Below are 15,481 nucleotides of genomic sequence, written 5' to 3'. Positions count from 1 at the left end.
ACCATCAGTTTCTATAGAAGTACAAAGTTTGGATCCTAACTAGTCGCAATAACGCAGATTAAACCGGAAGTCACCATTCTTTAATGATCAGGCGACTCTTAAAACCCTGACCAGAGCGAGGTACCTTTTGTTGCCGTGGCTATAGGAAATGACGCAAAACATCAAAACTACGTAATTACGGCCGGTCGGCCACCAATCATTTTTTCCCAGGCTGTTTTCAAGCCTCTTGGTCCATGCAATTTAGCCCAATTGTGACACATTTGCCCGCTTCAAATTTCGTTTTGGGATATGACTTTTCTGTTACGTCCCTTATTCCTTCAGGATCCTTGTCCCGTAGGGATTCGATTTAGCTTTTGTGTTCCCTTCGGGTGACGTTCCTGATTTTGTTTATTGAAATTGGTTTAATTGAAATACATGTATGTGTAATGTTAAACTTGTGGGGTCCTGATTTGGCCAATATGGTCCGCTGGACCCAAAAAGCAACAACAATCATATTCCTTCAGTCCCGAGGTCAGTTTACTTGAATTCCAGTTCAGATCTATGTTGCCTGCTGCAAAATCAATGGATAGTGCATGTATAACTTTCATCACCCTGAAGACTGACTCACGACATACCTTATTCTCTGATAGTGCATGCACAGCTTTCATCGCCCCGAAGACTCAAAACATACCCTATTCTCTGATAGTGCATGTATGACTGTCATCGCCCCGAAGACTCAAAACATACCATATTCTCTGATAGTGCATGTATAACTGTCATCGCCCCGAAGACTCAAAACATACCCTATTCTCTGATAGTGCATGTATAACTTTCATCGCCCCGAAGACTCAAAACATACCCTATTCTCTGATAGTGCATGTATAACTTTCATCGCCCTAAAGACTCAAGACATACCCTATTCTCTGATAGTGCATGTATAACTGTCGTCGCCCTAAAGACTCAAGACATACCATAATTATTCTCTGAGCCCGTTAGCCACACTATCGCAGCCCCTCCGCCCCTCAGAGAGTCACAAACTCACGACTCTCCAGTAAATGAGCTTAGAGTGCAGCAGTCGCCATCTTTGTCGCTTAGCGCCTCTCTCACAAGCTTATCTCCCACTCAGGCTTCTCTCCCTTCCTCACAGCGCTACGCTTATCCGCCGTTTAGGGGCGCTGAGAGCTCACCGGCTTCCGAGACTCGTAGAATCCCGTTTAGAATCACGCGAGAATCTCGCGGTAGAGGCCGGACCGAGACAAATTGAGTGCGGGATTAGGGTGAGGGAAGCAGACGCCATTGCCTGCCTATGTCATTTGTGAGTTAAAGTTACACTGTACCTCTATACACTTTCTTCTTTAGTTCGTCAAGGCGCAAGTACCATCTCGAAGAAGAAGAAAACGAAGGAGATAATGGTGGTGGTGGTGGTGGTGATGATAATGATGTTGAAGTAACAAAAAAGAACAACAATAAATAAATACAGAATAATAGTTAGAAAAGCTCAGAGGGAAAGAAAGAAAGAAGAAAGAAAGAAAGAAAGAAAGAAAGAAAGAAAGAAAGAAAGAAAGAAAGAAAGAAAAATCGAAAGAAAGACAGAAAGAAAGAGAGAGAGAAAGAAAGAAAGAAAGAAGTAATCCTACAAAGAGGTCCAAACAGTGAACCCCACATAACAAGAGTAGCCTACAATTCGTACTACGCAACAGAAATCAACGTTAATATCTTCAAAATAAACAGAAGAAAAGATTTGGTCTCAACAAGTGTATTAACTGTCCACCCACACAAGCAAAGTACCAAATAATTCAATCAATCAATCAATCAATATGAGGCTTATATCGCGCGTATTCCGTGGGTACAGTTCTAAGCGCAGGGATTTATTTAATTTTTATTTTATTTTTTATTTTTTTATGCAATTTATATCGCGCACATATTCAAGGCGCAGGGATTTATTTATGCCGTGTGAGATAGAATTTTTTTACACAATACATCACGCATTCACATCGGCCAGCAGATCGCAGCCATTTCGGCGCATATCCTACTTTTCACGGCCTATTATTCCAAGTCACACGGGTATTTTGGTGGACATTTTTATCTATGCCTATACAATTTTGCCAGGAAAGACCCTTTTGTCAATCGTGCGATCTTTAACGTGCACACCCCAATGTAGTGTACACGAAGGGACCTCGGTTTTTCGTCTCATCCGAAAGACTAGCACTTGAACCCACCACCTAGGTTAGGAAAGGGGGGAGAAAACTGCTAACGCCCTGACCCAGGGTCGAACTCGCAACCTCTCGCTTCCGAGCGCAAGTGCGTTACCACTCGGCCACCCAGTCCACTCGGCCACCCAGTCCACTCGGCCACCCAGTCCACTCGGCCACCCAGTCCACTCGGCCACCCAGTCCATGATATACCACTTTGTAATGGCTTCGTTCAACTTAATGAATCGCACACCTACACAAACGAACCACATTGGAATCCGAAAGCTTTTTACTTCTTTTTTGGACAACGTCAGAAGAAAAACCCCAATAATATAATGATTAAAACGTAGTTAATAATATCTGCGTTAAATCAGGATCACAGTTTTTGACTTGTAAAACCACGAGGAAGAAAGTGTGTGATATAGTAGAAAGTATATACAAATAGAAAACGAAAGAAACTACACAAAGAACACACACAAAAATGCCATCACCGACTCCAAGAATTCTGATAATGAAAACCAGGATTTATATCTTTCGCTCACGGAAACAAACAAAAAGAGTCAATACTGGAGATTTTTGCAACAAAGCTTTTCTTCCCAAAGTTCGCCAACAAAGCCTAGTTCCTTCGGATCATTCATCAACTTGATAAACAAGAGCTCCTCTAACGCTGGAGAGGGATTACGAGAGTTGTTTCCACTGGCTGCTTCTTCTTCATCCGACTGTGAGAATTAACCAGATGATACCCGCGATAAGATTAGCTCAAGAGGGGAAACTTAAGCGAAGAGCAAACTAAAACAGCTACTTCGATTCGAAACCTCGACGAAAATAATGTTCTACTTAACTGATCTTTTGTTTCTTTCGGTGCAACGGGCAACATACTTTAATGACTTGCAAACGAATGCAACTTCTTCGAATAAAAAAGAAGAAAAAAAAGATTTATTATTTTACAACTTCCTTCTTTTAAATATTAAGTAGAATTAAAAACAATCTTCGCTGATTAGCCAGCTTACTTTTGTTGGAGCTATTGTCTTTTTAGCATCAACATACACATTAAATAAGGATAATTGCCCTCAATAATCTAAGAAGAAGAAGAAAAAGAAGAAATAAGGAGACAGAGAGTAAGACAGACGGATAGACAGGCGGAAGGAGGGATGGTCGGACAGAAAAACGGACGGGTGGGCATACAGATAGACGAACAGACGGACAGGGAGACAAACAGAAGGATGGTGTATCAAATGGTCGAAGAAGGTCATTTCTTCATTTTAAGAAAAGATACTGCCTTACCTTTGTGCTAAAACGTGACTCAATACCTCAGTCACGTTGACAAGAAAAACTCTCGACTGCCAATTAGATTATGATTTTGAAATGGGATTGGAGGTGCATCACGGGACATTAGGGAGTTGTGTCATCTCCAACATCCTCCCTGGTCCAGCACTTTGCGGTGCGCGTGCGCGCGAGAGAGAGAGAGAGAGAGAGAGAGAGAGAGAGAGAGAGAGAGAGAGAGAGAGAGAGAGAGAGAGAGAGAGAGAGAGAGAGAGAGAGAGTGAAAGAGAGAGAAAGATAGAGAGAGAAAGAGTGAGAGAGCGAAAGAGAGAGAAAGAAAGAGAGAGAGACGTGAATAAGAGAGAGAGAGAGTTAGAGAGAGAGAAAGAGAGAAAGAGAGAGAGAGAGAGAGAGAGAGAGAGACACACGCACACAGACAGACAGACAGACTGACAGAGACAGAAGCAGAAGGAGAGGGACAGATAGACAGAGACGTATATATATATATATATATATAGAGAGAGAGACGTACAGAGAGAGAGAGAGAGAGAGAGAGAGAGAGAGAGAGAGAGATCAAATCAAATCAAATCAAATCAAATCAAATTTTATTTTTCGAGGGTTGTGGCATAAGCAATACAACGAGCTTTTTTTCAACCAGCCCTCGCCCAGAGAGGGGACTAATCTAATCACATATTTACACGGATATTAACGTAGAAAAAAAGGTAGAGAAAAACAACAACATATGAATATTTACACATTACATATTATACACAAATATAAAGCGTCGTATATGTAACGTAGTGAAAACAATGCTGAATACACATGCATGAGTAAATGTGTTATTAATTTGAGTGTTTTTGTGTGGATATAATGAACACTGATGCTTTGGACAAATGAAAATATAACCAAACGAAGTCTTCCATCACTGTGATTTTTCGTAATTTAACATTAAATACAGTGAAAGGTGTTTTTTGAAAGTATTGAGACTCATTGGGACTCTCACAAATTCCGGGAGAGAATTCCACAGGACGCTACCAGAATAGGCTAAGCTTGATTTGAAGAGATCTATCCTTGGAATTGGGACGTTAAACTTTCGGTTTGGTTTGACTTTAAAGTTTGCAACGAAAGTTCGTGGTGCACGGCCGGAAAGTATTTTGTGAAGGAGCACGCCTTCATTTAATTTAAATCTTTGTTTTAGTGGGAGAATCTTAAGTTTCTTATAATCATCAAATACAGAGAGAGAGAGAGAGAGATAGAATGAGAGAGAGAGAGACACACACACTCACACAGACAGACAGACAGACAGGCAGACAGACAGACTGACAGAGACAGAAGCAGAAGGACACACACACACACACACACACACACACACACACACACACACACACACACACACACACACACACACACACTTAGACAGACAGACAGACATAAAAACACAGAGTCCCCCAACACAACATCTCAGGATAATAATAAACAATACTCACATTTGTTGTACATCTGGCTGAGAAAGAGTGCTTGCAGGCCAGGAATGTATCGCTTGCCTCGACTGCCAGAAAAGCCACTGGGGTCAAACCGCTTGGCCACATTCTCCCCCTCCGCTCCCATCCGCTTTCCCCGACTGCCTGTAAATCCTTGCTGAAACCTCTTGAAGGCCTCTGTTTCACCCTCCCCTTCCGCTCCTCCCAACGACTGCATCCTCCTGCCCCGACTACCAATGAATCCTTGCTGAAACCTTTTCTCGAAAGCCTCCGCTTCGTCGTCGGAGAGGTCGCCGAACATTCTTTTCCCTCTGCTTCCGACGAACGCTGAAGGATGAAACCGCTTGGTTTCGGAGTGTTGAGTCAGAGTGTCTTCCCCTTCTTCGCCTTCGCCGTCCGTCAGGGGACTTCCGGCGGAAATGGCTACGTTTCGCAGGTTGGACCAGAAGTCTGAGGCGTCACTTGCCGCGGGGGTTTCTGGGTAGGGGGCGCTGTATTCGCCCGTGTAGGGGCTAGGGAGTCTGTGAGATCCGTGTGAATGTTTGGCGGCGATCAACTGAAACAGACATGTGTGGAAATGAAATCCATGATGTTGATAAACAGACAAAGTTGCTCATTTAAAAGCCTGAGAAACAAAGAGCAGTAGGCGCTCTAAATACACAAGACATGCATAAAAGAATAAGTAAGAGATACGCGGAACCAATCTCCTGGCACCTGAGAAATTGAAATAAACAAGCGACTGTCATCCTCATCATGTCGTCGACTTGTATTCTCTCAGGTGCCAGTAGTTAAGTTCCACATATTTCTCACTCTCTCTATTGCACATGTCGTATGCATTTAGAGTGCTTACTTCTCTTGGTTTCTCAGGCCTAAAAAAAATAGGTGTGGTTACGGTAACCCGACCTACCCTATTTTTAGGGGCCCACCCTATAACTTTTTATTACATTTGTCAAAAAACAAAACAAAAACCACAAGAAAACGAGTGCAGAAAACGCAATGAAAGCGAAAGCGCCCGAGTCGCACACTTATTTCCCTGTCAAGTAGGTTTAATTTGTACACATTAGAAAAAAAAAAGTTAAAAAAAAAGTGATTGCCTACCTTCCTACCCTATTTTTTTTTGGCTATGTTACCGTAACCACACCTATTTTTTTTTTGTGTGCCTCATATCTGAAAATAGCCTTCTGCATCACGTATACGATTCCCACCTTAAAACCATTAACCAATTCATTCTTTTCTTTGGTAAAGGTAATGAAGGAAGGTAAGTTGTCGACTCTTTATACGAACAACAGCAGGAAGTGAGAGCTATGAGGAACCAGTTACTGACACCTTTTGTGTGCACATCAGGGTTGGTTGTTGGTTTTAACGCCCCTTCACAGTGTTTGGCTATGAGGGACCGATGCAAGGTTGTTTTCTTTCTTAGAGAGTAATAAGCATTGACACAAATAAGCGACTTTTATCCCATGATGATTCTTGTTCTTTCATCTGCTTTACGAAAACAAATATAACGCCATTGAATTCTGTACTTTGATCCATTCTTTTCCAGGATTATGGTCTGGTGTCAGCAAGCAACCAGCCAAGCAACAAACCCACCCGCCAACTGACACAACCAACCAACCACGATGGTGCAAACACGCAAGGAAGCCCAACTGCTTCCTCGCGATAACTACCCGAGAGACATGAAAAGTTAAGGGATTAATATTCAGAGGGGATTGTAATGTTACGCAAAGAAGACCTCCGCTGCTAACTAACTGATCGACTGAACTATCAGCAAACCACACATCCACCAACCAAGAGTGTGCGAGCAAGCAAGAAAGCCCAACAGCTTCCTCACAATAGCTGTGCACGACATTAGAGTTTAAGGGATCGATATTCAGAGAGGATAACTAGATTAGGCATAGAAGACTTTCGCGGCTTCTAACAAGATGTAGAGTTGCGGCGTATAGGCGGGCGCGGATGTAGAGATCGGAGGAGCGAAGGGGAGAACAGTAGGGGGGGTTGCATAGCTGACTTATTGTGATTAGGGGTTTCCATCGCAGAATTTCCACATAGTGGCTTGATAAAAAGGACACAAAAGACAGCTTCAAATCGTTGTTGACTAAAATGAAGTTTCGCTACACAAAAGTAGTCACAGAACTCTTACTCTACAAAAAGTAAAAAGAAACAAAAAAAGACAGGCTAGCGCATTTGTTTCAAAGAATGGTATAACAAAATCGAGCTTTGCTCCAGATTTAAACTGTATTTGATGTCAAAACAAATGGCTACTCAAACATTGATGCACCAGGACTCTAAACTAAACCCTTCTGTTAGCCCTAAAACAATACAAGTCTAGTAATTAACCGATTACAGTCACTTCACACGCACCACACTGTTTATTTAAAGTTGTGCAGTTTTGGGTTGGTGACAGAAAGGCCAGAAAGAGCTATACTTGGAGAACGAGTGACACGAAACTCGTATGAAACTTTCAGTAGACTAAACATACTCGCGACGAAAGATGCAATCAATATGAACTACGTAGACACGCAACAAGAAGTTAAAAAGACCGCGTTTTTTTTTTAGGGTTGTGTTTAGTAGTTGTGATAGATGAGCATTAAAGTTAAACAAGTCGCGTAAGGCGAAATTACTACATTTAGTCAAGCTGTGGAACTCACAGAATGAAACTGAACGTAGTCCGCCGCTAGTGCAAAAGGCAGTGAAAGTGACGAGCCTGTTTGGCGCGGTAGCGATTGCGCTGTGCTTCATAGCACGCTTTACTGTACCTCTCTTCGTTTTAACTTTCTGAGCGTGTTTTTAATCCAAACATATCATATCTATATGTTTTTGAAATCAGGAACCGACAAGGAATAAGACGAAATAGTTTTTAAAACGGCGCGCTTGCCGAAGAGATTGTATCCCAAGAGCGTTTGAGGGAACTCCAACGGAAACCGAGTCGCACCCCGAAGGTCAGCAAAGGATCACATCTTAGGTGACCCAAACATGTAGACGCCGCTAACGGTGAAGATATCAAAGACGCTATCGGGGATCTAATCACTCAGTGCAGATCAAGGCAGGAACTGATGGGGACATTTCATCACTGGAATGTTGGTTATGGGCTCGGATTCTCTGGAAAATGTGGAATTTATGTGTCGAGTACAATGCAGCTTTCTCAGCAAAATGGTGTGAATTTTCTATGCCGATCTTGTCCTGTGAGTAATAGGAATTGTGTTTGTTTGGACAAGGGGTAGTACTTTACTTTGGTATTCACAGATTAATTAATATAGCCTATCTTGATGTATATCTTGAGTGAATGTGTTGTATCTACATCGATATACGAGTATGCAAATATAAATATAAATATAAATATAAATAAATGCAAATATTTCGTATCATACCCACTACTAAAACCAAAAAAAAAAAAAAAAGGTAATTTCACACGGTATTTCATGGCATATCAAGTGCAGCGCAGCTTTTCCAGCGAATCAGGTTGTGATTCCAACAAGTTCTTCAAACGTGTAGTGGAGTTGTGGCTTTTGGCTGTCGAATGTTGAGTCATTCTCTATTCTACTCAGTCTAGACAAAATATGCTCCCTATTTCGTTGCTCTGCTTCTTGGTATAGTTTCCCTTGTCATGGTTGTTCCTTACTTGTTTATTTCTAAACATATACCACATCGTATTTAACTGTGTAGTGGAATCTCCCTTTAAAGAACCGCCGATTTAAGACCCCCCCCCCCCCCCACACACACACACATACCTTGTTAAAACCATGCTTGTTGAGATTTCCTGTATCTTTACCTCCTTTGTACAACTCTCCCTTTTGAGACTTAGTTTTGAGAGATTTTTGGGACGTCTTAATATAGGGGGAGAGGGTTGTTGACTGTACTGGTGGATTCTCTCACTACGACAAAAAATATACAACATGTTTGAAAACAATGTTAAGTTCCTGTCACATGACATGACCCAGCTAACGTCTGATCTAGCTCTCCTCCCAGCTAAAAACAGCCTTTCCCGGACACAAAATTAATCAGATAGAAAAATTTCCACCAATTTCTTTTGCTGAAACCTACGTAGCAGGAAGTGAAATCCGTGCTACTTTTCATAATTATTTTTATCTCTTACCACGGTCCCGAATCGCCATACAGCTAGGAGAGTTACAAAAAACACCCTACCATTTACCTTTTACCAAAGTACGTGAAGCACGTAGTTCGGAGATTTGTGATGTGAGCGAAACTCGGTTTTAGACACTACCCGATAAAACTCACCGCTCCACCGGTCTACGTTTTATTTGGCAAATGATCACATTTCCAAACGCTGACGACAGGGTCAGCCCACTTGGGTCAGGTTCTATTTCCGTTTCGGACATCTTTTCTGGATTATGCTGCCTTGTCTAAACGCTTCAGTGAATTCACGCAACGCTCGCTAAAAGTTGGAAAGCGTCGTAAAACCCAATCTGTCTTCTCATTTGTCATTCTTGTTGCACGCTTCATTTGATTGTGTTTAGACAAGCGAGGTTTATGTCAAACTAAGTTGATTTTGTGTGATCTTTAAGCGTCGAGGTTTGACGTGTATACACACGGGGAGTTTGGGAGTGGCTGTGCTATTTGGCATGGCGGACCTTGTTACAATTTTCTTTCTGCTTATTCCACTGGAAAATAACAGCCATTTGAAAGTAAATGTCACTGTTGGAAAAAAGCCCTCTAAATAATTTTTTTCTTTTACATTTCAACAGAATGAACTAATGATATTGAGAAGGAAAAAGAAAAGTTTCAAACAGTCAAAGAAGGTAGGTAGAAGGGGAAATGGGATACAGTTGTTTGGCAACCACAGCGTTAATTACCAACAAGACTTGTCTTTGTGCGATGACACTATGCTTTGAAAGGGTTCTTTTCACACCAAACAAATTAGTTATTTTAATCGGGAACAACGGCTTTGTTACTTGCTAATGACGTCAAAGAAATTGTTTAAGTTCTTCATCCGACAAAACACCACCTCACATAACATCAGTATTCTTTGTTATAATTACTGTAATTGTTGTAATCTTATACCTTTCAAGAATGAGTCAATGAGTAATAAGCTTCCTGCTAATTGTCGTGCTTATAGTATATTTTCTTTTCTATTTATTTTCTTTCGCGTGCGTAGTTACTGTCAGCTCTGTACCAATTCTTCAAATGAATTCTGAATTGTACAGAGAGAGAGAGAGAGAGAGAGAGAGAGAGAGAGAGAGAGAGAGAGAGAGAGAGAGAGAGAGAGAGAGAGAGAGAGAGACGCGCACGTACACACACACACACACACACACCCATGGCGACAGACAAAGGTACAAGCATTAACAGACAGACATAAGCACAGACCGACAGATAGATATACAGACAGACAGACGGATAAACAGACTACCACAAACACACACTACCAGCTCTCTCTATGTTTAACTCCCCCCCCCCTCTCTCTCTCTCTCTCTCTCGATCTCTCTCTCTCGATCTCTCTCTCTCTCTCTCTGTCTGTGTCACTCTCTCCCCCCCCCCCCCCCCCTGTTTGTCTTCCTCTCCATAAATCTGTCTCAACCGTTCTCTCTCTCTCTCTCTCTCTCTCTCTCTCTCTCTCTCTCTCTCTCTCTCTCTCTTACCTTTAACAATGCAGCATTTGGAGCAGGATGTGCGGAGCATAGCAATAAATTGCAAACCAAGATGGCGGCTACTGTCGTCACGTGATGCCGAAGCATGCTGAATAATGCTGAACAACTGAAACAGAGGAGAAACACGTAGGTATTATTTTCTGGATGACATGGACAACACGAAACAAAAAGAGAGAGAAGGGGGGGGGGGGGGATAGGACAAGAGAGAGAGAGAGAGAGAGAGAGAGAGAGAGAGAGAGAGAGAGAGAGAAATGGATGGATGATGATGACAATGATGATGACGATGATGATAATGATGATGATGATGATAATGGTGAAGATTATAGTGAAGATGATGGGGAGGAGTAGTGGGCGGAAGTGGAGGATAATGATGATGCTGTTGATGAATTGTTGTTATATATAAAGATGAAGGCTATATATGCTCTGTACGCCTTTTTTGTACAACCTGTTACAACATCCACAACTGAAACGCATTTGTTAAAGCCCCACTCCGCCTCACAGGAGGTTTACAGAACGATGACATTTTTCACAAAAACAGCAAAACTAACCGTATGGGACACACTCACAATAGCATTCAAATGACACTTACAGATCACTTGAATTGCTATTTAGCACGCGTAAACCACACACAAGTTCTCGTGGTTTATTCAACCCTTGAGTCATCGGGGCCCCATGTGACCCACTTTTGCATACACAATCAATTAAGTCGTTTGCGCTTTCAATCTTACTCTATATCTGCAAAAGCATGTTATTGTGTACCTAAATCTAAATTACAATTCCAGCACAACGTTATAACAAGCTAGGCGCTCATAGCGCTCTAGATCAAATGACTGATAGTGACACAAAACAGAATGGCGGCATCTTCAAAGAAACTGCAGTGGTTCAAAATGTCGTCTGCTTTGCAATGGTATGATGCAGCACATTTGATGTGATAGTCACCCTGTTGGAGAAGTACGTTTGTATGCATGCAATACTCAATCTACACACAACACAGCAACACCCAGCAAATGGTTAAAATCTCAGTCGACCAGCATTCATAAAAAGCCAAAGTTGTATCATTTATGGTAGCCCACGTCCCCGCCATCAATTCAAAAGAGCTGCAAGTTGCACACACCAGTCGACTTATTCATCGGGTTTGCTTGACATACATCCTTTCTAACTTTTAAAACTTCGAACGGGACTGACTTCGTTTTGATGATAAAAGAACTATTTGGTGTTTTAACAATGTTTGTGTGATAAGCTGTCAATTTATTATTTGGATTTTAAAAGTTAGGTCTAGCGCAAAAACGAGGCTTCCTTTTTGTTTTAATGTACTTCCTTTCTGCACGAAATACATTCTTTGAAAATGTCTCACTCTCAAAGGAAAGCAGCCAGGATGTTCCCGTTTGGTGAAAGTTCAAATGGGAGTATGTTTGTACTGAATGTAAAGGCTCGGGGAGCTCAGATGTGCAAACTCGTCTCCGTTTCCTAGAAACGTCTCCCGTATCATTTGCATACACCATGTGATGTGGGTCTTCCGATCGAATCTTTGTAAAAACGATACTCTCTCGTGTGCAACTCTAAAGTCTGTCTCACACACAGCGTATAGCAAAGGCGGAACACGGTGAAAGTTAGATTGTCTCCGCCGCTGTTTTTTCGATCTCATAATGTTGTTTTGGGATTTCCCGATCAGCTGACGTTACTTTCTTCGAGCGCGCTGCCTTGTGGGAAGATTGTATCGACTTGACGACAAAGACTAGTGAGATCAATGTTGACTTCTGCGGTAGATACAATTAATGGTGATTATTTTGGAGGAGGAGGAGGAGGAGGAGGAGGAGGAGGAGAACGACGAAGGAATAGAAAAGTGTGACGGTGTTTCAGTCGGAATGCTGGGCTTAGCGAGTTTTGAGCGACGAGTCGTCAACCTCTGGAGAAGGCGATAAAAGCGCTGACTTAATTGCTGTTGCCTTTCTGGAGTGATTAAAAGAGAAACGTGATCTATTACTTTATCCGCTCTGATCACACCTCTTTCCCCGCTTATTCTCCGGAGAATATCACTTTCGCCTCCATTTTTTTGCAATTCTCCACCTGTCTCCGCCCTTCCTACTCTGTGTATCAGCTTGGCGCCCTTAACGAGAACACGGAGAAGAAATTAAATTGCCCTTTAGAGAAAAAAAACCACCCAACAAAACCCCACAGGAATATGAGTCGTAACACAGGATTAACATTTCCATAAAACTGTGTTAAACTTGTCGCTAAAATGAAATTCGGGTACAACAACGAATATGCACGTTGAATAGGTTCGTGAACTGGCTACAGCCTTGGAAAAAAGACATTTTATGATAAACTTTGTCGTGTGTGCGTGTGTGTGTGTGTGTGGGGGGGGGGGGGTGTGTGTGTGTGTGTTTGCTTGTCTGCGTGCGTGTGTGTGTGTTTGCATGTTTGCGTGTGTGAACGACATACGAATTTGATGCGCGGGGGCGAACGGCCACTCACAAGGGATGTAAACACGTGATCAGGTTTGGGGAGATATGGGAGAAGGCGGCGATTCGGGACGTCAACTCATCATATCATCTCTAGGGATGTTTCAGATTGCGATCACTGACTCGTATGTGCACACCACACAAAGTCGAATATCAAATGTTTTCAAAGGTATTTTCCGCACAGACTCAGTGGCGATCGACATATTCGATCGCTTTAAAGCTTTAAGATGGCACATGCTCTTTTATATATTTTGATTTAAAGGCATACTCCTTCTCGTGAAAACCATCGCTCCATTAGAACACATACCAAAAATCAACACCCCAGTTTGCTTCCGGTAGTGAGTTTGAATTTTTTGGGAAATAATTTCTTTACGAAATTCGTTCATCAAATGTGACCCTCCACCACGGATTGAGTCGCATGTCACCTTTGCATGATTTTCATATTTTTACATTTTCCTACAGCGTTTTTTATGCTCTATCCAGTGGTGAAACCCGTTTTAGAAAAGAGCGAAAACTGTTTGAGTTATAAGCCTGTGACTAAGGTGACCCTCACACTGTTACCAGACACTCCCCGGACTTATATTAAGCCTAGCACAGAACCGCGCGGGGTGACATGCGACTCATTTCGTGGTGGAGGGTAACAAATGTTCACTGTGCACAGAGAGAACTCAGGCTGTACATGTTTGATATGCGACGGATGGGTTTTTTCCATGTAAAAGCCTGGCAAGATCTGAGATGGTGAGCCGAACTGTTTACACGGACAAGAGAGTGCCTTTCAGCTACACTGTACACCAGCCCAACTGTTTACACGGACAAGAGAGTGCCTTTCAGCTACACTGTACACCAGCACAAGTGCTTACACGGACAAGAGAGTGCCTTTCAGCTACACTGCACACCAGGACAAGTGTTTACACGGACAAGAGAGTGCCTTTCAGCTACACTGTACACCAGCACAAGTGTTTACACGGACAAGAGAGTGCCTTTCAGCTACACTGTACACCAGCACAAGTGTTTACACGGACAAGAGAGTGCCTTTCAGCTACACTGTACACCAGCAACTGATTACACGGACAAGAGAGTGCCTTTCAGCTACACTGTACACCAGCACAAGTGCTTACACGGACAAGAGAGTGCCTTTCAGCTACACTGTACACCAGCAACTGTTTACACGGACAAGAGAGTGCCTTTCAGCTACACTGCACACCAGCACAAGTGCTTACACGGACAGGAGAGTGCCTTTCAGCTACACTGTACACCAGCACAAGTGTTTACACGGACAAGAGAGTGCCTTTCAGTTACACTGTACACCAGCAACTGTTTACACGGACAAGAGAGTGCCTTTCAGCTATACTGTACACCAGCAACTGTTTACACGGACAAGAGAGTGCCTTTCAGCTACACTGTACAACAGCACAAGTGCTTACACGGACAAGAGAGTGCCTTTCAGCTACACTGTACACCAGCACAAGTGCTTACACGGACAAGAGAGTGCCTTTCAGCTACACTGTACACCAGCACAACTGTTTACACGGACAAGAGAGTGCCTTTCAGCTACACTGTACACCAGCAACTGTTTACACGGACAAGAGAGTGCCTTTCAGCTACACTGTACACCAGCAACTGTTTACACGGACAAGAGAGTGCCTTTCAGCTACACTGTACACCAGCAACTGATTACACGGACAAGAGAGTGCCTTTCAGCTACACTGTACACCAGCAACTGTTTACACGGACAAGAGAGTGCCTTTCAGCTACACTGTACACCAGCAACTGTTTACACGGACAAGAGAGTGCCTTTCAGCTACACTGTACACCAGCAACTGTTTACACGGACAAGAGAGTGCCTTTCAGCTACACTGCACACCAGCAACTGTTTACACGGACAAGAGAGTGCCTTTCAGCTACACTGTACACCAGCAACTGTTTACACGGACAAGAGAGTGCCTTTCAGCTACACTGTACACCAGCAACTGTTTACACGGACAAGAGAGTGCATTTCAGCTACACTGTACACCAGCAACTGTTTACACGGACAAGAGAGTGCCTTTCAGCTACACTGTACACCAGCAACTGTTTACACGGACAAGAGAGTGCCTTTCAGCTACACTGTACACCAGCAACTGTTTACACGGACAAGAGAGTGCCTTTCAGCTACACTGTACACCAGCAACTGTTTACACGGACAAGAGAGTGCCTTTCAGCTACACTGTACACCAGCAACTGTTTACACGGACAAGAGAGTGCCTTTCAGCTACACTGTACACCAGCAACTGTTTACACGGACAAGAGAGTGCCTTTCAGCTACACTGTACACCAGCAACTGTTTACACGGACAAGAGAGTGCCTTTCAGCTACACTGTACACCAGCAACTGTTTACACGGACAAGAGAGTGCCTTTCAGCTACACTGTACACCAGCAACTGTTTACACGGACAAGAGAGTGCCTTTCAGCTACACTGTACACCAGCAACTGTTTACACGGACAAGAGAGTGCCTTTCAG

The 15,481-nt window shown here is 42.9% G+C and overlaps 1 protein-coding gene across 1 annotated transcript in view; it reads right to left on the bottom strand.

Moving 5' to 3' along the window:
• Positions 1–4,895: 4,895 nt before the first annotated feature.
• LOC138946586 (uncharacterized) overlaps positions 4,896–15,481 on the bottom strand; it is a 29,921-nt gene continuing 19,335 nt past the window's right edge. The window contains exons 2-3 of the mRNA XM_070318032.1: positions 10,510–10,624; positions 4,896–5,471 (exon numbers count right to left, since the gene is read on the bottom strand). Of these exons, the coding sequence (XP_070174133.1) occupies positions 4,896–5,471; positions 10,510–10,624 (691 nt within the window). The remainder of the gene's footprint in view (positions 5,472–10,509; positions 10,625–15,481) is intronic.

The sequence above is a fragment of the Littorina saxatilis genome, linkage group LG14, assembly GCF_037325665.1.
Source record: "Littorina saxatilis isolate snail1 linkage group LG14, US_GU_Lsax_2.0, whole genome shotgun sequence".
Classification (NCBI taxonomy): Eukaryota; Metazoa; Mollusca; class Gastropoda; order Littorinimorpha; family Littorinidae; genus Littorina; species Littorina saxatilis.
This window is presented reverse-complemented; position numbering and strand designations above follow the sequence as displayed.